Source organism: Trichechus manatus, unplaced genomic scaffold (genome assembly GCF_000243295.1).
Source record: "Trichechus manatus latirostris isolate Lorelei unplaced genomic scaffold, TriManLat1.0 scaffold00074, whole genome shotgun sequence".
Taxonomy (NCBI): domain Eukaryota; kingdom Metazoa; phylum Chordata; class Mammalia; order Sirenia; family Trichechidae; genus Trichechus; species Trichechus manatus.
Window position 1 is genome coordinate 7,540,154 of NW_004444010.1, and position 21,805 is coordinate 7,561,958.

At 38.4% G+C, this 21,805-nt stretch overlaps 1 protein-coding gene across 1 annotated transcript in view; it reads right to left on the reverse strand.

Moving 5' to 3' along the window:
- Nucleotides 1-823: 823 nt before the first annotated feature.
- Nucleotides 824-21,805, reverse strand: part of CDC20B (cell division cycle 20B) — a 48,300-nt gene continuing 27,318 nt past the window's right edge. The window contains 9 exon segments of the mRNA XM_012556686.1: nucleotides 824-949; nucleotides 1,481-1,606; nucleotides 4,667-4,892; nucleotides 7,762-7,856; nucleotides 9,420-9,616; nucleotides 10,724-10,840; nucleotides 12,649-12,742; nucleotides 18,027-18,157; nucleotides 20,741-20,956. Coding sequence (XP_012412140.1) covers nucleotides 824-949; nucleotides 1,481-1,606; nucleotides 4,667-4,892; nucleotides 7,762-7,856; nucleotides 9,420-9,616; nucleotides 10,724-10,840; nucleotides 12,649-12,742; nucleotides 18,027-18,157; nucleotides 20,741-20,956 — 1,328 coding nt within the window.

Sequence of the window (21,805 nt, forward strand, 5' to 3'; positions counted from 1 at the left end):
TGAGGGCAAGGACATTGTCTTTTTTGTGCATCACAGGTACCCCCAAACAGTGCCTGGCACATAGTAGCTGCTTCATAAATAAATGCTGTATAAAAAAATTCCAGGGACTGGCCAGGAGGAAAGACTGAGTGGAGAACGGAAGAACATAGGCTACATAGTCAGGGTTGTACAAGAGATCAGATGCCAGTGTACAGTTCCTTCATCATCAACCATACCTTTGTCTTTCTTTTTCCCAGGGCTGGGTGCACCACCTTGAGCATTCCAGATTGCACCCAAGAGGATTCAAGACCCTTGAGAACAGGGTCTGGGTCTTGTTCCCCAACATGGGGGCTTACTCTCAAGAAGTACCCAACAATAGTTTGTAGAACTAGGTTGAAAAAGAATAGCAGTCTGCCTTGAAAGGACCAGTGCTCACCAGAAGAAGCCTAGGGATCTTTAGTGGCCTCTCCACATACAGCGATGTATCTCTCTTCCATGCTTCCTTATCTCCCACACATTCCAGCACTGCTGATTTTTCTCAAAGGAGGTAAGATGGGTTGTGATGCCAACTCCATGGTTCCATGATGCCAAGGGCATCACTGCGTCATCCATACACATACACAAAGAGGAAAAGACTTGGAGATTTTAAATGATAAACAAACTTAGTCAAACTCACAACACTAGTCTATGCCCTCCCTGAGGTGGGGCGGGTGTAGGCCTTTTTCCTCTGATAAAATATATACTTCAAAGAGCCACAAGAAGAAAATCTTTCATTCTGCTTTTCCTGACAATGAAAGATTACTTTGCTGTAGGTATATGGCACCCATTTACTTTTATTCACCCATTACTTACCAAAGAGCTCACCCGACCTGGCCAGAGTGGGATAGGTCCACACAGTCACGTCATTCTTGGGAATGCCTTGGCCGGTCACAATCTTCTTTGTCTTAGGTAGCCAGATAAGGGAGCAAATCTGCAATAATGACAAAAAAAAAATGCAGAACTATGGGTATTTCTGATTCATTGTGAATATACTGGTTCTACAGAGTATGCTCCGTCCACCACCCATCCTCCAGTTCACAGCTGGAGTTAAGGTGTTTTAGGAATTATATTAGTTCTAGGAAAGTTCACCCCAAGAAAACAAAGCACTAAGTATTCTAATAGGGTTTGGTGCAATGAACTTACAAATTTAAGTGAGCTGTGATCATCAGCCAGGAATGGCCAGACTGCTCTCAAATTTCACAGTCAAAGCAATGGTGAGAAAGAAGGGAAATGTGAAAAAATGAAAGAAAGGAGGAAGGAAGGAAGAAATAAAACACAACTTAAATAAACTTTGGATTCACAGATGAAGAGGTTTTATGAAAAGAAATTCTTGAGAACTGAAACTTCTTATGGACTCAGTAGGCAAGGGCAGGTTTGTTTGGGTTCTATGCTATACCACAAAATATTTTCACAGGATTCTAGAAGAATCAAAATGGCAGTGAACTCCAGAGGAGATATGTACCTGTGAATTTGTACTTGGGGACTGGATGCTTTCCCCAGTGTTTAGATCCAAGATAAGTAAATGTCCATCCTTCATTCCTCCTCCAACAGCAAGGACTGACAACTCCCAGGGATACCAATCCATGGCCTTTAAAGTTCAAAAGAATCAAACAGCAGTTCACTCTTGGAGGAGATGAACTCATGTGATGTACCCAGGTAAGCAGGAATCCCAGAGGTCTGCACCAGTGGTGGGTCATTTGGAGCCTCCAATCCAAAGTCAGAAGCAATAGCATCCTCCAGAGATTACTTCTCAGGGTCTCGAAATCCCTTCCGAAGGTGATGGCACCTAACAAAACTCTTCCTCAAATTATAACAATTGTGTATATTTTTAACATAGAAAAGTGATGTAATAATATGGCTGGAGACTACGTTCAACATATCCTATGGAGCAAAAATCTGAGGCTAGAGTAGCTCCCATGTGCCCCTATAATCTGGTTATGAAATGTAGCCTTTCTCTGGTTCATCTACCTGTATCCTTAGGCTCTAGGTGGTCATCATATAAGAGAATAGAAGAGAAATAGTTATATGTGATTGCTCACAACTCAAAAAATCCCATGCATTTCAGAAGACAAAATTACCTTTTTTAATATACGTTATTACAATTAACTCTGAAAAATAGTACTTAGTATAATTGAATATTTATTTTGATAATTGAAAAGACTAGTAACAATAACTTTAAAGAACATTTTAATAAATAGTTCAATTATATTTATCTAAGGAGCCTTGGTGGTGCAGTGGTTAGGAGTTCGGCTGCTAACCAAAAGGTCAGCAGTTTGAATCCACCAGCCGCTCCTTGGAAACCCTGTGGGGCAGTTCTACTCTGTCCCATAGGGTCGCTTTGAGTCTGAATCAACTTGACGGCAACAGGTTTGTTTTTTTTTTTTAGTCTGTACCTCCTTATCAGTCATCCCAATAACGACTCTCATTTTTGCATATTATCTTCTATATGTAAAAATATTTTATAAAGTTGCAAACACACTGTATATACTGTTTTGTTTTTTATTTTTACTTATATAAATAATTTTCATGTTTAACATACTTTTCAGAATTATCATTTTAACAGTTCCATAACATTCCATCATGTTGTTGTATTCTAATTAATTTTGGTTCTCCTATTCCTAGATTCAGGTTGGTTTTATTGGTTTGATTTGGTCTGGTTTGCATTAGGTTGAACTGGTATGGGATGGCATGAATTTTTGGGTTTTGTGTGTTTTGTTTGTTGTTGTTTGCTATCGTAAAGAACACTGTAATTAATGTATTCTTGAGTGTCTTTTGTTTCTGACAAATTATTTTTTAGGTAGATTCCAAGGTTCAAACTAGCTGACATACTGCCTTGAACATTGTGCTCTTCTAAAAACTGTCTATATGGTATCAAATGGAAAACAACAACTCAACAGATAGGAAATTTAGGGGGCAATGAGTTTATGTTAATGGGGGGAGGAACAATTCAGGAGAGTGAGAATGGCTACACAACTTGAAGAATGAAATCAGTGTCACTGAATTATACATGTAGAAATTGTTGAATTGGTATATGTTCTGCTGTGTGTATTCTCAAAAACAACAACAAATTTAAGTGTTGATATAGGCAACCAATGTCAAAAACAATATGTGTGCTGTTTAATGAGAAAATAATTTGCTCTGTAAACCTTCATCTAAAGCACTATTTTAAAAAAATGTTGACAAAGTTTTCCTAGAGTGGCAAGTTTTTACAACACCTGCATCAAACGAATACACTAATTTCATCCTGAACTAAGATAACTTGATGTTTAAAATGTTATTTTACATCTAGTGAAATTGCAATAATTACAAAACAGATTATATGGTAGAACGTGAGGAGTCATTGCCCTAGTGACTGTTCTTGTGATTCCCCAAGTTTTAGCTTCCATGAGGCTTGGTTTGTGCCAGTTTCCAGAACCTGTCTTAGTGAAGACGACTTTCATTTAGTAGTTCAATTCATTCAATTGCTGACAACAAGGCATCTAAGAAGTTAACTTGTTTTGATTGGTTTGGGTTTTTATCTGTTGGTTTTTTGTTTTGTTTTTGTATGTTGTTTTTAGACAGAACCATGCACTAATATCAGGATATATTAAAAACAAGATTACTGTCAGAAGAGTAATAACTTCAAATATCTTATGTACATTTTCCCTAGATTTTTTTCAAGTTGTTAACAATGGGAATTTGGACCTAAGATCATTCTCAATGTCCTATGGACATTAAAAACCACAAGCCAAAGCTATTGGGCCAGCACTATGCGGAAGCAACAGCACTACATATTCCATCCTATATTAGGAAACTGTAGGATAACTTTTAAGTTCTCATATTGTTCATAAATCTGCTTATCATTAATAAAGTAAAATCATTTCTTTGCATTATGAATGATAAATATTCTGGGACTATGTTGGGGCCAAGACATACATCTTTGATCCTAAAGTCAAGAAGGAAAGTAAGGATATTTTTTACTAGAATAAGAATTTAATATGCTAAGAAATTATTATGCAGAACATAGTGGAATATTGGTTTAGCTCTGCAGCACTCTCCTCCCTCTTCTGGCAATGGAACCCAGGCCTGACAGTCAGAGTGCCCGTTTCTCTGCTGGTATTTGTCAATTCAGAGATGAGAATTTGATCAAAGACAGACCAGCATCCTCCCTGAGACTTTGCTACTAGAGTTGTAAGGAAAGATGGTCTCTTCCCCATCTCCATCTGGGAGAAAGTGAATCTGAGGCTGTCAAGAGCCATCTTGCCCACAAAATGGAGTCTTAATGAAGAATGAAACTAAACAGAGACAAGCAGATCCAAGAGATGGTGAAAAAGACAGAGCGCTGATGACATTACTCAAGGTCCTAGATCCAGCCAAGATTGAAACAGCTAGGTACCCCAGGACTCCCCAATTACATGAGAAAATAATTTTTTTTTTTTTTTTGCTTAAGCTCAAGCTTGACTTTGGTTCAGTCACTTACAGCCAAAAAATCCTGACTCATGAGGAGTATAAATAGGATTCCTTTCAGGTGAGTAATGGCAAAATCCTAAACAAATTCTGGGGGAAGAAAAATCTCAAAATATTGGCTTAATGGTTTCATTTTTGTATGTGAAGGATACCCAGTAGTCTCTAAGTAAAAGGACACATAGAAAGCTGTTGCATTTCTTACCTTGACTGCTGTAGATTGGGATATAACTTTTAGTGGTTGACCCTGTGCATTCGCACCTGGATCGTAGGGCCATATAGTCAACAGTCCGTCACTACAGCCACTGGAAAGCAGCTTGCCATCCAGTGACCACTTCAGAGCACACAGAGCTTGCTTGTGGTAAAGTATTCCAACATGATGCTGGGCTACCAGAACATCATGGTGATACACGTGCCCCAGCCTCGAGCCACTGCACAAGAGGTAAAGGGCAGGTTTACATGACAGAAAAATTTAGTCATATGACTACATAAGAATTTGAGGACATGGGGGAACACATAGTTCAAAGCAAAACTACTGAAAGATTCCTTCTGACAGATTCAAAACCCAGGCAGAAATTCCTTGGGTTAATAAGGATGGAGTATTCTGCCTGGGTGGTTCTTTCCACAAGTTAAATAGATTTGTCTGACAGAGTTTCAAATAAAAGGTCATGAAGATATCCTTGGATAAACATATCTAATAACTTTAATATAATTTAAGCAGCCATTAAGATTACCAGATTTTCCCAGGTAGTGGTTTGTGTACTAGACCTAGGAAATACTACTTTCCTGGAACTCAGAATATTTTATATTAACTCAATTAAATGGTATCAGTCTATATTTATAGTAAAATGTTAGACATGAAAATTTATTATTTCCTTTTTCCAACAGATTAATTTCTGTTAATCTATAGATTCACTATTAGTCTTGCTAATGCTACTAACATGTAAAAAGAGTATAAAATTATCTGAATGTACCAGCAAACTGCAATATGATTCAAAATCAGTGGATAATGTCTCTATCCACTCTTAATAATGAGAATTGTATCACTCTTTTAAAGACAAGGAACTCTTTCTAATTTAATTTTCTCCAAGAAGCAAGTAAATAACTTCCTACAATAAAGATATTTCTGAAATTTCTCAAAGTCCAGGATCATATTTTTAAAAACTACTGAGGCACAACACTGAAGAGCATCCTGGTTAACAGTATGGGCTCTGGACATCTGGGGGTCTTAAAATCTTGCAAGCTTTTAAGTCTAAGATACAACTATTGGCCTCTTCCCCTATGAAGCAAACGAGGGTGAAGAAAACCAAGACTCAAGGGAGCAGTTTGTCCAAAGGACTAATGGACTACATGAATCACAGCATACACAACCTCCTGAGACCAGAATAACAAGATCATGCCCAGCTACCACTACCGACTGCTCTGACTAGGATCACAACAGAGGATCCTGGACAGAGCAGGAGAAAAATGAAGGAAAAAAAATTTAAATTCATAATAAAGACCAGACTTACTCATCTGACAGAGACTAGAGGAACTCCCAAGCCTATGTCCCTAAGACACCCTTCTGACCTAGAACTGAAACCATTCCTAGAGACCGCCTTTCAGCCAAACAATAGACAGGCCCATAATATAAACAAGAAGAATGTGCTCCTTAGAATAATCATCTATACAGATCAAAAGGGCAACACTTGCCCAAAAGCAAAGATGAGAAGGCAGGAAGGGGTTGAAAATCCAGAAGAAAGGAAATGAGGAACCCAGACCAGAAACGGAGACAGTGACACATTGTGGGAAATGCAACCAATGTCATCAAACACTTTATGTACAAACTAACAAATGGTAAACTAATTTGCTCTGTAAACTTTCACCTAAAACACAATAAAAATTTAAAGAAAAACAGTATGGGCTCTGGAGCTAGACCATCTGCATTCAAATCCTGACTCTTCCCCTTATTAACCATGTGATCTCAGGCTAATGTCTTAGTTTACTTACATGGAAAAAAATGCTGAGAGTAGGAAACCACCTTATAGTGTTATTACAGTGATTAAAATAAGATCACACACATAAAGAGTATAACACAGTGCACAGAGCAGTCCAAAAGGACCTGTTCATAAGAAAGGACCTGTTCATATTCCTCACGGGAAATGGAACAAAACTTAACAATGCAGATTGGAAATGGAACTCCAGTACAGAAGTGACTTGACTCCAACAACTTCTCAAAGTGAATACTTAGGCCGTTATAGGCCTTTTTGCTTAAATCGTTTTAAGTTTGGCCTATAACCACAAATAGTATTAAAATCTCAAACTTACATTTGGGCTAAAGAAATTATAAAAGGCTTTGAAATTTATCTAACTTAAATCTACCTCAAGAAACAGAGTATAAAGATGAATGGCTGATATTAAACACAATATAGACTTAGACCAATTTTAGACCTGAGTTCTTTCTGGGACCATTGTACCCTTAGCTTTTCCGGGATTCTGTTTCCTATTCTCTAAAAGGAAGAATCAGTGGTTCTCAAAGTGTGGTGCCTGGACCAGCAACATCAACATGACTTGGGAAATTAGAAATACAAATTTTCAGGCTGACCCCAGACCTACCAAATCAGGAACTCCAGAGTTGGGGCCCAGCTAACTGTGTTTTAACAAGACTCCAGGTGATCCTGATGCACGCCCATGTTTGAGTACCATTGAACTAGATAAGGAGCCCTGGTGGCACAGTGGTTAAGAGTTTAGGCTGCTAACCAAAAGGTCGGCAGTTGGAATCCACCAGCCATTCCTTGGAAACCCTATGGGGTAGTTCTATCCTGCCCTATAGGGTTGCTATGAGTCAGAATCAACTCAACAGCCACGGGTTTGGTTTAGTTGGAACTAGATAATCTAAAAGATTAACCTCTGTAGTTCTGTGAATGGGAAATGTACCTAGAAAGCTTAATATATTCTAAAAGTATTGGTACCGATAGCAATAAATACTTGAGTTCAGCAAAATATCCCTCTAACAAGTATTACTTGGCAGAGAGAGTTTTTGCTTGAAAACAGTTTCACATTTTATCTGAAAATTCACTGATTCTTGAGCCTCACATTCCAATCCTGGCAGGTGTTGAAGGCATGGTAGTATGTGTGGCCGCTGGCACACTTACGTCACCAGAAGAGCTGAACACCTGAGATGGTAGGATCGTAATGGGTACTAGCTCGAATGTCCCATTTTGTTTCTGGTCTTGGTTTTAATATTATTGTTCTGCTCACTCTGCACCGATCGTCAATTGCTGATACAAACATAACTGACTCCAATAAGATACTTCTTACCTACTGAGGAAACAGTGATTCCAGCTCAGAGCCCCAACAACTGATAAATGGCCAAGCATATTTCTCAGCCGCTTTTTAGTTACCACATCCCATAACTGAAAAAAAAAGGGCAAGCAGAGTTATGTAGCATTGGTATTTTCACATCCCACTGTCTTCTCAAAGGCCTTATAGCCAATTAATGTTGATATAGCCAGTTCTTAGGTACTAAGTGGAAGTACAGAACCATTAACTCTAACCAGCAGTTCTCAATTCTGACTGCATATTAGACTCACCCTGGTGGCATAGGAAACCCTGGTGGCACAGTGGTTAAGAGTTCAGCTGCTAACCAAAAGGTGGGCCGTTCCAATCCACCAGCCGCCCCTTGGAAACCCTGTGGGGCAGTTCTACTCTGTCCTATAAGATTGCTATGTGTTGGAATTGACTTGACAGCAATGGGTTTGGTTTCTTGGGTTTTGGGGTTTTTTGTTTGTTTGGGGGACATCTAAAATGCTATGGCAGCCAGAGATTCTGATATAATGGTGGGGGTGGAGTCCTGGGAAATGGTGTTTATTATAAAGCTCCCCAGGCGATTCCAATTTGCAGCCAAGGGCTGGGAACCACTATCACACCTCTAAAACCAACAGCTGCTGTCAATTCGACTGTCGGCAACCCAATGCGTGTCAGAGTAGAACTGTGCTCCACAGGGTTTCCAAAGGCTGATTTTTCACCAGGCCTTTCTCCTGATCACATCTCTAGGCAGGGACATATTACCCAATAAGCAAGGTATGCACACAGGCTTACTTGTGGTTACTTACTAACTTGTAGTGCACAATTTCACATGAATCCTTGATGTGGTGAAAAACAGGTGAAAATGTGAACTACACATTAGTAAGTAAGCCCATGCACGTACCTTGCTTATTGGGTAACACATCCCTGCCTCTAGCTCCTTCCAAATTGTGGTAATACCAAGGCTGGAAGTCCACGTACAGTTACCAACAAATATATTAGTAAAATTTGGGTACCTGGACACTTCATAGAATAGGGAATTTCATTTACTGCTAAGATACTGCTTTCCTGCCAGCTAGAGATGATATTCTATGAGAACTGACAAGTTTGTGAAGAAATCGTGACATAACCTTCACAGCATCCAATGATCATCGCAGAGATGAGGGAGCAGTGAGAGTCATCTGTGGCCCTCCAAAGTTACCTAACATATGGGAAATATTGTTTACACTGTTGCTATAATAAGCAATAATGATAATGATATCTGAGAAATTAAATCAATGGGAACTTGAAAAATCTTCATCTCAGAGACCTTGTCAGAACAAAATTCACTCATTTTATAACTCTACTCCTGATCATGGCTTGAGACAAGAAAGGAGAACTAGAAGGTTATCTTCCTCTGTCCAAAGTTCCAAAACTGGGGCTTCAAGCCCAACTCTAGTTTGAGAGAAAAGATAAGAATAAAGAGACAGAAAAAAAGAAGAAAGATAATGGGGGAAAACTAAGCAGAGTATCTTTATATCCCACTCAGAAAGAGCCAGAATGGTATACCCTCTCACTCCCCATGGCTTCAAATACCCAATCTGGTTTCTATTTTATATTAACCTGTTATTAAAAGCTGATTTTAGCCCAGTAATTTCAGAGAGCACATTATGAGAAAAAAAATTGTCCAGTACTTGCACTGCTCCCTCGCTGGTGCCAACTGCCAGGCAGGTCCCTTCTTTTATCCAAGACACAGATGATATATAGTTACAAGTGAGACTTAAGTCTATGTTTTCAATCTCATTGTTGTTTTCCCTTTTCCAGATATATACAGAAGATCCAAGGGCTATAGCAACAAGATTTTGAAAATTCCAGTCTAAAATATTCAGATCTATAAGAAAAGCACTTCAAATTAGGCTCATAATACAGTCAAATTAAAATATTTTCAAATAAACACTGTAAGTACAGGAGAAAGGTTAATACCTTCCCCACAGTCAGTTGGAAAATAGAATTATGGATCCAAGCAGATTGCTAGAAGTTCAAAACTGAAAATTGAAATAGAATCTGGTGGCAGAACTCCCAGTCTAATAATAAGCAATAATGCTTATCCTTTACGCCCAAATATACTTATTTAAAGGCATTTAGAGAACTTAGCAACTTCATCAATCATTTATTAGGACACATGGACTTCACCCAAAAGATCACTAAAAATTAAAAGCATATGATTTTTATGGAGATATTCTTGGACCTAGGCTATCTATTTGGTAAATGTCACCAACACTTCTAACCAAAAACAACACCCAACTAAAGTATATCTAGAAGAGGTGGTCACCGGCTCATTTACGACACCTAGAAGTGCTCGTGCTGTTAACAACACCAGAAATGCTTTTTCTTCTCCCTTCCACCATCCCCTGAAGTACTACCCATCTCTGAAGGCCTAGCTCAAGTGTAAATATCTCCATGAAGTCTTTCTGACAACTGCAAAGTTTGCTGAGCTCCTTACAGTCCTTACAGTTACACCCCACAATTCATTATTTATGCTCTACTTTGGCTTGTTTGTGGCTGTTCCACGTGGGTTAGTTCTGCCTCTCCAACTACATTACAAGCTCTGCAAGCAGCAGGAATTTATTTTGTGTGGCCAGCATTCCCTATTGCAATTCTAGGCACGTAACAAGCAGACTCAGTGTGGTTGTTTGAACGATCAGATTTACCCGTGTTCAAACATGCATGCATAAGAATAGGCCACTGTCAGGACAACTCATTTTAACACAGTAAAACCAAAAGTGTATTTCTCAAACCCACCACCAACACCAACACCCATCCCTGAACATGAAAATTGCAGAAAGAAAAACCAACTATATAAATCATATTTGCGTGGTACATCATTTGGACAAAGGACAGTCTGATTCTTCCAGAATCAAATTTCAAATTCATGCCAGAGCATGGGGTATATTTCAACATTTCTACCTTTCAATTTACTATCTAAACAATAACTTACAGTTGTCATTTCGAAGACCAGTAGGATGAATCTTCACCTCTGGTTGGAGTATGGAATAGTTTACATCACTGAACCTTTTAAGATGGAAGGCTTCATCTCTGACTCCATCTCTGCAGCCTACAAGAAGCAAACTAAAAACAGTTCTACATATCTCTGTGATCCCAGAAACATAATATTTATCCTTGCAGGTATGAAGAGATAGCTGAGTGGGAAAGAACATGGTCACCACGATAAAATGGAATTACAAAGAGCAGGGGAGGAAAAGAAAAAAGAGAACTTCTGTAATAATTTAAACAAGAATATTGAAATATTATTCAATGGCATTTTCTAATAAAAAACATACGTGTGCCAGACCTAAATGTAGATGACAGATCTTGTGAAGAACACACACAGATACTACTTCGTGCTTTGTATATTTGCTCTGTCATTTGAGATTTTAAAACCAAAGTGATTCTTGCCAATATGTCTATAACACCAGCACTTACTTGGTAGACATAAGCCCTACTCTGAGTCCTTAGCAATAAATGTTTATTGTTGATTTATTGATTTTGGCTCTTTCCTCACTATCTCTATACCAAAGCATGCAGAGTTACTACTTTTGACTACCTTCACCCATGACTATCTGAGGTCAGGGTTATATCTTCTGCTAAATTTTAAGTTCTCATCAAAAGACCCCGCTAAGGCAAACCACAGGCCACTATCTTTTCATCTCTTCAACCACTCCACTTGTGATCAAACTGAAAATGACGAGAACAACAGGAACCGAGCCCACCCAGGTGGCTTGTGGTCTGTGATCAGAGGGCTTCTGATAAAAGCAAGAGAGCTTCACAATGTTGTATCAAGACGCCAGATGATTCCCATAAATTCCTGCCTTTGTGTTAGCTGTGAAAACCTGCAGTTGCATGCAGAACCACAAGGTTACTAGAAATACTTAGCTGAGCACTACTAAAAAAAGATCACTGAGGGTTAAAATTTAAAAAAAAAATGAACCAGCACCATTTCCACCGACTCTTAACTCTTTCAAGTATGATTTAATTAAAATGTTTAAATAGAAACATTAGTACTGTTCAGGTTTCTAAATAATTTGCTCTTAGAAGAAAGGTGGTTGACAATCTCAGTAATATTTCCTTTTTTTAGATGTAGATTTTCTATCCTTGCTTCCTTATTTTCGCCATTTGCCAAATTGGTAAATTGGCACTAGATGCCATAACTAGAAGGGATAAGGTAGCCTTAATAATCAATTAGAGTTCTTCAGGTCAGTTTCTTGCAGTGAAAAATATCTTAGGATACTGGAATAGTATAGATACCTTCTCTATTAGCATTCTCTGTTACTGCTGGGAAACAAGCCTGAGGAATAAATATGCACAAAGTTCTAGGAGGCGATTTATGGAAAACATTAATAGTTTCATAGAGATCTACACAAATAAAAAATAAAGGAACTTTTAAAAAATGAATAAATAAAGCAACTTTTAATTCCAGGAAAAACAACGAGTTATGCTAGAAAACAGGTGTACTTACAGTGCACTATTTGGCAGTGAAAAATGGCTATACAGCAATATAATGTAAACATTGACTACTAATGTTACTGAAACAGGTGTGATATAACTATCTCGAGACTGAAAAGGGGAAATGAGGCAGGACTTTCTATGCCTTCATGAAGTCTCAGATTGCAAGAAATAGCAGTTTACAAATAGTATTTAGAAAATACATGTAAATACCAGAGGAAATAACTGGAAGAGCTAAGGGTAGATGCCTCCAGGAAGTAGTAAGAATGGGGATGGTTGGGGCAGAGGACCGTGAGAATTATCTAAATTTTACAACTATGTCGATTTAGTCTGATAAATATAAAAATTAATCTTTTTAAGATAAGAAAGAAAGAAAGGAGGCAGGGAGAGAAGGACAAACAGGAAGCCTTTGCCCCATACCTTTCCAAACACAACGTGATCGCTCACAGAGCTGCATTTTTCCCTTACCCAGGTAAGCCCGCTTCTGGACGGAAAATAGCTGGTTTAAACATTTCTGCAAACACATACACGTAAAGAGACTACTTCTTTAGAAAAGTGTACGTTTCAGATGTGATACATGGTACAGAGTTACAACTGATAATTCACTTAGAAGTTTAAAGATTCCTCCTGGTCAGAACCAACACCACAATAATTTTTACTATATAGTAAGTAACCACTCTGTAACAAACACAGTGCTGAGAATTTTATCTATACTATTCCTAATCTTCCCAACAGAAAGCAGATATTACTCAGCTAAAATAAAATCCTTTTTAATCTACTCGCCTAAAAATCCTTTTAGCCTGGAAACAAACCATAAGCCAAAAAACAAACAAACGAATGAACAAACTCATTGCCATTGAGTCCATTCCGACTCACAGCGACCCTACAGGACAGAGGAGAACTGCCCCATAGGGTTTCCAGGGAGCAGCTGGTGGATTCCAACTGCCGACCTTTTGGTTAGCGGCCAAGCTCTTAACCATTGTGCCAGCAGGGCTCTGGAAACCAACCATAAGCCGGTAATATCCCCAAAATCTTCAAGAATTGAAAACCTAATGATATTTCTAGAATGCTCTGAAATTAAAAGACCTCCCCCAAATAATAAAGTTGAACATTACTAAGACCACTTGTTATAAGAAAGATTCCTTTCAAAGAGTGTCTCTCAGCTCTCCACCCAGAGATGTTCTCTTAGCCAGTTTCTGGAATTTTCTCTGGGCCTCAATTTTCCTCATCTGTAATGTGTGGGATTGGACAAATCATCTAGAAGGTCTTTTTCAGCAACTCTCTTACCTACTTAGAAATGGGGACACCAAGTCACAGAGAACTTAAAGAACTTGCCTAAATTCTAACACACATAAAAATCTGATTACTATTTCTATGGGCCAGTATATAAAGGGCACTTCTGATATTCTTACACCCAATCTCAAAAACAGATAGGAGTATTAATAATAAGTGGAAAGAAAAGTACGCATTGTATTTTCTAAAAGTATACTAGAGAGTGATTAAAGCATAGGGTTTTTTTTCTCCTTCACAGCAATATAGTTGATTTTACATGTATAACAATCACTGGATCATTATAGTTATGATCTTTTGTCTCAGAAAAGGCATTGGCAAGAAGACAAATGCTGGCGAGGTTGTGAGGAGATTGGAACTCTTATACACTGCTGGTGGGATTGTAAAATGGTACAACACTATGGAAAATGGTATCACACTTCCTCAAAAAGCTAGAAATAGAAATACCTTATGATCTAGCAATGTCACTTCTAGGTATATACCCTAGACATATAAGAGCAGTGACATGTATAGACATATGCACACCCATGTTCATTGCAGCACTACTCACAATAGCAAAAAGATGGAAACAACCTAAGTGCCCATCAACGGATGAATGGATAAACAAACTGTGGTATACACATGCAATGGAATACTACGCTACTATAAAGAATAATGATGAGTCCACGAAACATAACATGGATAAATCTGGAGGACATTATGCTGAGTGAAATAAGCCAATCACAAAAGGACAAATATTGTATGATCTCACTTTTATAAAAAGTCAAGAATAGGTATACACACAGAAAGCAAGGTTCTTTGATCATTACCAGGGATGGGAGAGAGGAGGAAGAGGGAAGCACTTTCTACATAGTAGACACTTGTTATTTTTGTTGATGGGAAAGACAATACCCAGTATGAGTGAATACACACTACTTGTCCAAGGTAAATGAAGACACTAAGTAGTATGCAAGAATAAGGAACAATTTCGGTAAATGCTATAACATACAATTTTGCAACAATAATAATAACAGCTAAAAAATATGTGTGTGGTTACATAGGTTGATATGTATGCATATATCTGTATAGGAAGGCACATGTGAGTATATGGGTATGCATGTATAGGTGTATCTGTATGTATAGGTATATACATGTTTGTGCTGCATATATATTCATATATGTATATATAATAAATCACATAGAGGGCACAGTTATGGATACTTCCTAGATACAACCAAACACCTCGTGGGATTGGTTTACCAGGTTTGAAGGCTTGGGATCATAGTCTTGTGGGAAAACTCAGTCGATTGGCATAATATAGTTCATAAAGATAATATTCTACATCGTACTTTGGTGAGCAGCGACTGGGGTCTTAAAACCTCATGAGTGGCCATCCAAGACACAACTATTGGTACTCTTCTGGAACGAAAGAGAATGAAGGAAGCCAAAGACTCAAAGAAGAAACTAGTCTGCAGGACTAACAGCCCACATGAACCACAGCCTCATCTAGCCTGAGGCCAGAAGAACTAGATGGTGTCCGGCTACCACCACCGACCATTCTGACCAGGGACACAATAGAAGGTCCTGGATAGAAAGGAAAAAAATGTAGAACAAAACTCAAATTCCCAAAAAAACCCAGACTTACTGGACCAATAGAGACTAGAGGAATCCCTGAGGCTATTGCCCTAAGGTACCCTTGGAACTTGGAAAAGAAACCACTCCTAGCGGTCACCTTTCATCCAAATAATAGATTGGTTTATACAATAAACAATATCACCCTTGAGAACTGTGCTGCCTTAAATAATCAACTATATGAGACCAAACGGTCAAATTTACCCTAAAACAAAGATGAGAGGCTAAGGAGGGGCAGGGAAGCTAGATTAATGGGAACAGAACAATCAGACAGGAATAATGAGAATGTTGACATGTTGTGAAAAATGTAACTACTGTCAAGGAACAATTTGTATAAAAACTGTTCAAAAAAAAAACCATTGCTGTCAAATCAATTCTAACTCATAGTGACCCTATAGGACAGAGTAGAACTTCTCTATAGGGTTTCAAAGGAGAGGCTAGTGGATTCGAACTGCCAATCTTTTTGGTTAGCAGCCAAGGTCTTAACCACTGTCCCACCAGCTAATTTGCTGTGTAAACTTTCACCTAAAACACAATAAAATATTTTTAAAAAAAGAAAGAAAAGGCATTGCCAGTCAATCAGTCTTGGTTTTTTAGATATTTAAGGTAGAACAGTAAAGTATAAAACAGGGCTTCTCAATGTCAGCACTATTGGCATTTGGGGGCAGATAACCCATCGATGCAGGGTCTGTTCTATGCATTGTAAGATTGTTTGGCAGCATCTCTCCCTTTACCCACTAGATGCCAATCACACACACACAGTCATCACAGTTGTACAATCAAAGATGTCTGCAGATATAAGCAAAATTACCCTCTATTGAAAACTGCTGGTATAAAATAATGTCCCTAAAATAGTCTGCTGGCCAGTAGCTCAGCGTGACTCTTTTTCACAATTCAGTTCTTCAGAATCCCAGTTACCACCTAGCTCTCCAAGGCACTGTCCAGCACAGTGTGCTTCTGCTCTGTGTACCCAGGGGTGCCCTTTCCTAGATGAAATTTACTTATTACTTTAATGAGGAACCTGGCATAGAGCTCATCAGACATGAGAATTCTGAAAGTCTCTCATGTTGGTGTAGGCCCTCGCAGAGAGAACCACATGAAGACCACACACATTTACTGTGAATGTGAAAGAACCCACTTGGTATCATCTCTATTCTTTATGTTATTTGACTTTTAACTAGTCATGACAACAAACACTCTGCATAATGTATTAAAAAAAAAAAAAAAAAAAAAGACCAGACTTCCTGGTCTGACAAAGACTGGATAAATCCCAAGAGTATGGCCCCCGGATACCCTTTTTAACTCAGTACTGAAGTCACTCCTGAGGTTCACCTTTTAGCCAAAGATTAGACAGGCCCATACAATAAAATGAGACTAAATGGGCACACCAGCCCAGGGACAAGGATGAGAAGGCAGGAGGGGACGGGAAAGCTGGTAATGGGGAACCCAAGGTCGAGAAGGGGAGAGTGCTGACATGTCGTGGGGTTGGCAACCAACGTCACAAAACAATATGTATATTAATTGTTTAATGAGAAACTAATTTGCTCTGTAAACCTTCATCTAAAATACAATTCAAAAAAAAAAAGTAGTAAAACAGTTTCCATTTGCAACTCCACATTCCTTTATCCCGTGACCAGATTCTTCAGTGACACTGAGGCAGTGTTCTGGCTAGCATAACAACTTGTGTAAGTGGTACTTTGCCAACACCATTGTGACTCCACAGACAGAGCCACCAATCTTGCTGCCACCAGTTACCAGACAGAATAAAGGAAAGGAAAAAGAAAGTCCTGAGGGTCAGAGTGGTAAAAACTCCCATCAGCAGTGGAGGGTGGAAAGGACAGTGGTGTTAATAACCTGCCCCAGGCATGAGGTCAACCCATAAATCCATTGCCGTCGAGTCGATTCCAACTCATAGTGACCCTATAGAATAGAGTAGAACTGCCCCATAGGGTTTCCAAGGAGCAGTTGGCGGATTCGAACTGCCGACGTTTTGGTTAGCAGCCGAGTTCTTAACCACTGTGCCACCAGGGCCCCATGGGATCAACAGTACCCCCTAATTATTTTAGTAGAACTCTCTACCATCCCCTCACACCCAAACCCACACAGATAAAACACTCAACAAAAACTCTAATAGGTTTGTTTGCAGTTGCATATAAGTTAAAATAATTAAAATTTATATTCATGATATTTTATTGTTCCTCTAGCAAGATATATATATGCCAAACACGGAAGGAGGCACACACTAAATAAGTAATTGCCTAAATTGACAATTTATGCATTTTCCAGCTCACAGCTTTCAAAATGAAGCATTGATCCCTTCAGAAGCTCTCCACTGAATTTGATAAACCTGAAAATATGCTCCTGATATTTAATATGACAAAAGGATTTAAGGCAGACTCCTAAGATCTTAAAGCCACAACAAATAAGACATATCTAAAAAAACTAAATGTACCCAGTCAGGAAAACAAACAACAAGAACAGCAAAGATTTAAGAGACATGTTTAAAAGACCATCTTATAGAGGAAGAATTGAACTTACTCTGAGAGACCCAAAGGATAGAACAAGTCACCAAATAGCTAGAAATGACTACAGCAAAAGATCTTTTGGCTGAGAGGAAGGATACCATAGGATGCATAATTATATTTTCAATCTTTACCTCTTTGATAAAAACAGTATTTCATGTCTATTCTCATTTTTATTTTTTGATTGATACTTTCTCATGCATTTATCAGTTTATTTCTTGTATGGTGTGCCTGTATTCATGTCCTTTGCTCACTCATTTTTTTCTATCAGGAATTCATCTTTTCCTTACTGATTTGGAAAGGCAGCTAAAGTTAGCTCTTTCCTGACATTTGGCACTCAGTTTGTCTGAGATTCAGTTTTCTGTCTTTACCTACCTGGCCTTTGGAGGCAACGTTTTTCTTCCAGCTTCTGTCCAGTGAATGAGGTGTCTTGCAAAATCAGAGAACAGAGTTATTTGTTTCAAAGCTTCTTTTGAAGGCGGTCTTCAGTGGCTCTTCGTAGGATTCTACAAGAGAAAATTTTAACTTTAAATCTGGTTTTTAAAACAAGATAACATTTTGATTGGAGGTTTGCTCATGGCATCTTTCCCAGTGGAGCAGACTATGAAGGCTCAGGCCTTGTCTCTCCAAAATCCTTGGGGAATGGTGGCTTGTCCAGAGCATTGGGTTCATATGTGAAGAAACTGGCTCAGTGGCCTCTACAGCAGAAAGTAAATGCAAGCAGCAGCAGCAGCAGCAATGTTTTGTCTGCATGCACAGACCAGATTTACACATTCCGAGTATAGATGGATACAAACTGTTGAAAATGTTTTAAATGATAGAGCAAGCAGCATCTAGCTTGCCCGGGCAACCTTCATGCTCCTGGGAAATCATTTTGGCAAGTTTACTTTACCAATCCTTGACTTTCACTACAAGATCATGAGCGAATCACGTTGCCTCTCTGCCTTCTTATTGCAGAAAGATGTTGTAAGAGTAGCTTGAGGTGACATCAGTGAAATCCTTTCCAAGTTAAAATAATAGGAGAGTCGATGTTATTCGCATCATTATTTTCACATCTACTCTCATCTCACGATTTAGCAAGCACTTCAGTGACTTTGCATCCTTTACCAGACCTTTAACTGCACTGAAAACCTTGCTGAGTCATCCTCCGAAACCCCAGTTTATCTGCGTATCACTTGAGCATCAGAGGGACCTGGGAGACCATTGGAAAATCTTGGCCTTTTGCCATATGACAATCCCTTCTTAATTTGGACAGAATGGGCTTAATAAACTGTCACTGGTGTTCCTAGGGCCCAGTACCTCAAGTCCTGAGCTATTCAAAAGCTAAGAGGTATGCCTTCCATCAAGAGAGGGGGATGAAAACATGAAATGTCATGCAAAGTTTTAGATCTTGCTCTTTGTCTTGAGAAAGTATACATGCTGGCTTTTTTTTTTTTTTTTTTCCCTTTTGTGACATTTCTAGAAGAATATAGAAGAGAAAAATCCAGCTCTCAGAACCTCAAGTGAGAAAGAAAAAGATGCAATTGGATGTTAGTAATGACAATCATCCCAGTTAGAAGCAAAGAGGTCAGATCTACCAGCCTAAGGAAGCAGGGGCCCTCAGGTTTTGTTCATGAATCATGGCTGCAAGTGAACCTCTCTCTATATGTCCCTTTAGGATGGAAGGATCTTCAGTATTCACTCTTCTGAAACAAAAAGAAAGAAACCCCACCAGCAAAGCCCTGAGAAACCAATGTATCTGATTAATACCCAATATCAACTTCAGTAGAAAATAAAATATAGACTTTCTTGTAAAATCCTTTTGACTGATGACTGTCTTTTGTCTTTTTCAGGCAACGCCTTATAAAAAGAACCAAAAAAATAATTTAGGGCTGAGAAAGGGAAAGGGAACCCCTAATTTTAGCCAGAAATTCCTCTGAAACAATCAGCATGAAAACCACCCTTTAATTACAGTGGGATACAAAAGATTTCTTTCAGAATATCGCCATAACAATGGTCTTTCACATAATCCTATAACTCCTTTTGCTTCAATCAGCTACTTCCGGTATTGCTACTTATTGTTACTCGGGAATTTCATTGGTTTAAAACTGATTTGGGCTCCCTTTCGAGCTGAAGAACTGCAACGCCTTGTGTCTCCTGTCATTGAAGTAGACTACTGTTAATAATTGTCTTAACTAAACATGGGGATAGTCAAGGAATTAGGCTGCCTAGCATTTTTAAGGAGAAGAACGGAAATTAAATCACAAGATGATATGCCTTACATTAAGTTTTGCATCTGAAGATAGGAAGCTTTACATCTGAAGGATGGGAATAAAAAGGTTGTGCCCAAGTGAGAATTATATATATTCAGAAAGAGAGCTTGTATTTCAGGGCTCTGACAGGATGATCCTTCATCCTTGCTCATCAGATCAGGGCTCCCGCCTATTCCTCATCCCTGCCCACAAGCAGACATCAGGCTCTCACTCTCGTTCTTTGTTCCCTTTTCTTCCTCTCCCTCCTTGTTTCTCTCCTCTTCCTCTCTCTCTCTCTCCCTCCCTCTCTCTCTCTCCTCCTGATTCTCCTATTATAAAGAAAGAATAGTTGACACCAAGTCAACTCCAACTCATGGTGACCCAATGTGCTTTTCTTCTGCGGCACCTCTGGGTGAACTCTAGTCTTTCAGTTAGCAGCCTAGTACATTAACAGTTTGCACCACCAAAGGACTTCCGAGCATCCCATTACCTAATATATGTTTTCTTCACTGCAATAGACCACGAATCTTACCAGAATCCTTGAAATTCTACACTTTGCAAACCAAGGAATTGCTACGTGCATACATATACTCGTATACCCTTACATATCTTTATAAAAGTGGTTATCTGCAAATGCAAATCTCAGGAATGTATTTGAAACACAACGAACTTTCTTTTGTCTTTATTTCACACACACACACACCCCTTTGGAAGTTTCTTATTCAAAAAGAGAAAAAGAGAAAAGTAATTGACTAAACGCAACATTAAACAGTTCTACAAGACACAAATTGTCTCAGGAACACATCCCTTTTTAACATCTCAGAAAAAGGTTGTGGCATTATATTCCTATCACCTCACCTTGAATCAAGGTCTCTTTCTCAAGAGTCATCTTTAGCATTGATCCAGGAAATTCTCCGAGGTCAGTGGTTGAATGCTCTTCCCCAAAGGAATAGGCTGCCATATCCTTGGTTTGGCTTTGCTGCCATCTTGTGGTAATTGGGCTACTGGCAACAGGAACCTCAGCTGACAGCCTCTTCACAAAGTTGCTCTTAAAGTTAGAATATGTAGTATTAACTCCATCAAATAACCACATCCAACAAAAAACCACTGGTATAGGTTATAGTAGCCTCATTGATACAAAAGTAAAAAATTCCTTAGAGGAGAATAATAAATGACCCATCTAGTACAACACAAATAACAAATACATGAAATTTTTAATTATTGTGACTTAGGAGAATTTTATTAAATTTAATAAGTGTGCGTATCATATAATGTGTGTGTGTGTCACATATAACTCTTTCAAACACCATAACCTACCTTGATCCTATCTGCTCAAGGGTCTAATGTCATACCAAAGTAGCTTAGAGAATAATTGCGTAATTAACATATAATAATAATTATATATAATTATTTTATTACTATTATATGTTCATGTAAAATATGAAGTAATAAATAACAATATATACCAAACATTCAATATGTTTATGTAAAATCATAAAATTTTACATCTGGAAAGAAACAGCAATTTTCTAATCCAACCCCTTCATTTCACAGTGGGGAAACAGGCCTGGAGAAGTTAAGTGACTTGCTAAACATATCATGCAGCTATGTGAAATTCAAAGGCAAGTGACAAACTGGAAATGAATTATTTTTTATATAAATGGCAAACACATTTGGTTAATATCTTTTTATAAAGAATTCTTAAGAAGAGTTTACTAACCTGATAGAAAAGTGGGCATAAGACATAAAAAGTCAGTTCACAAAGGAGACATAGAAAATGCCCAATAAACCTATGGAAAATATTCAACTTCACTAGTAAGCAAAGAAATGCAAATTTAAAACAAGGAGATATTAACAATGTTTTTTTAAACAATAATCCACAGTGTTGAAGCTACTAAAAACAGACACTTTCATATACTACTG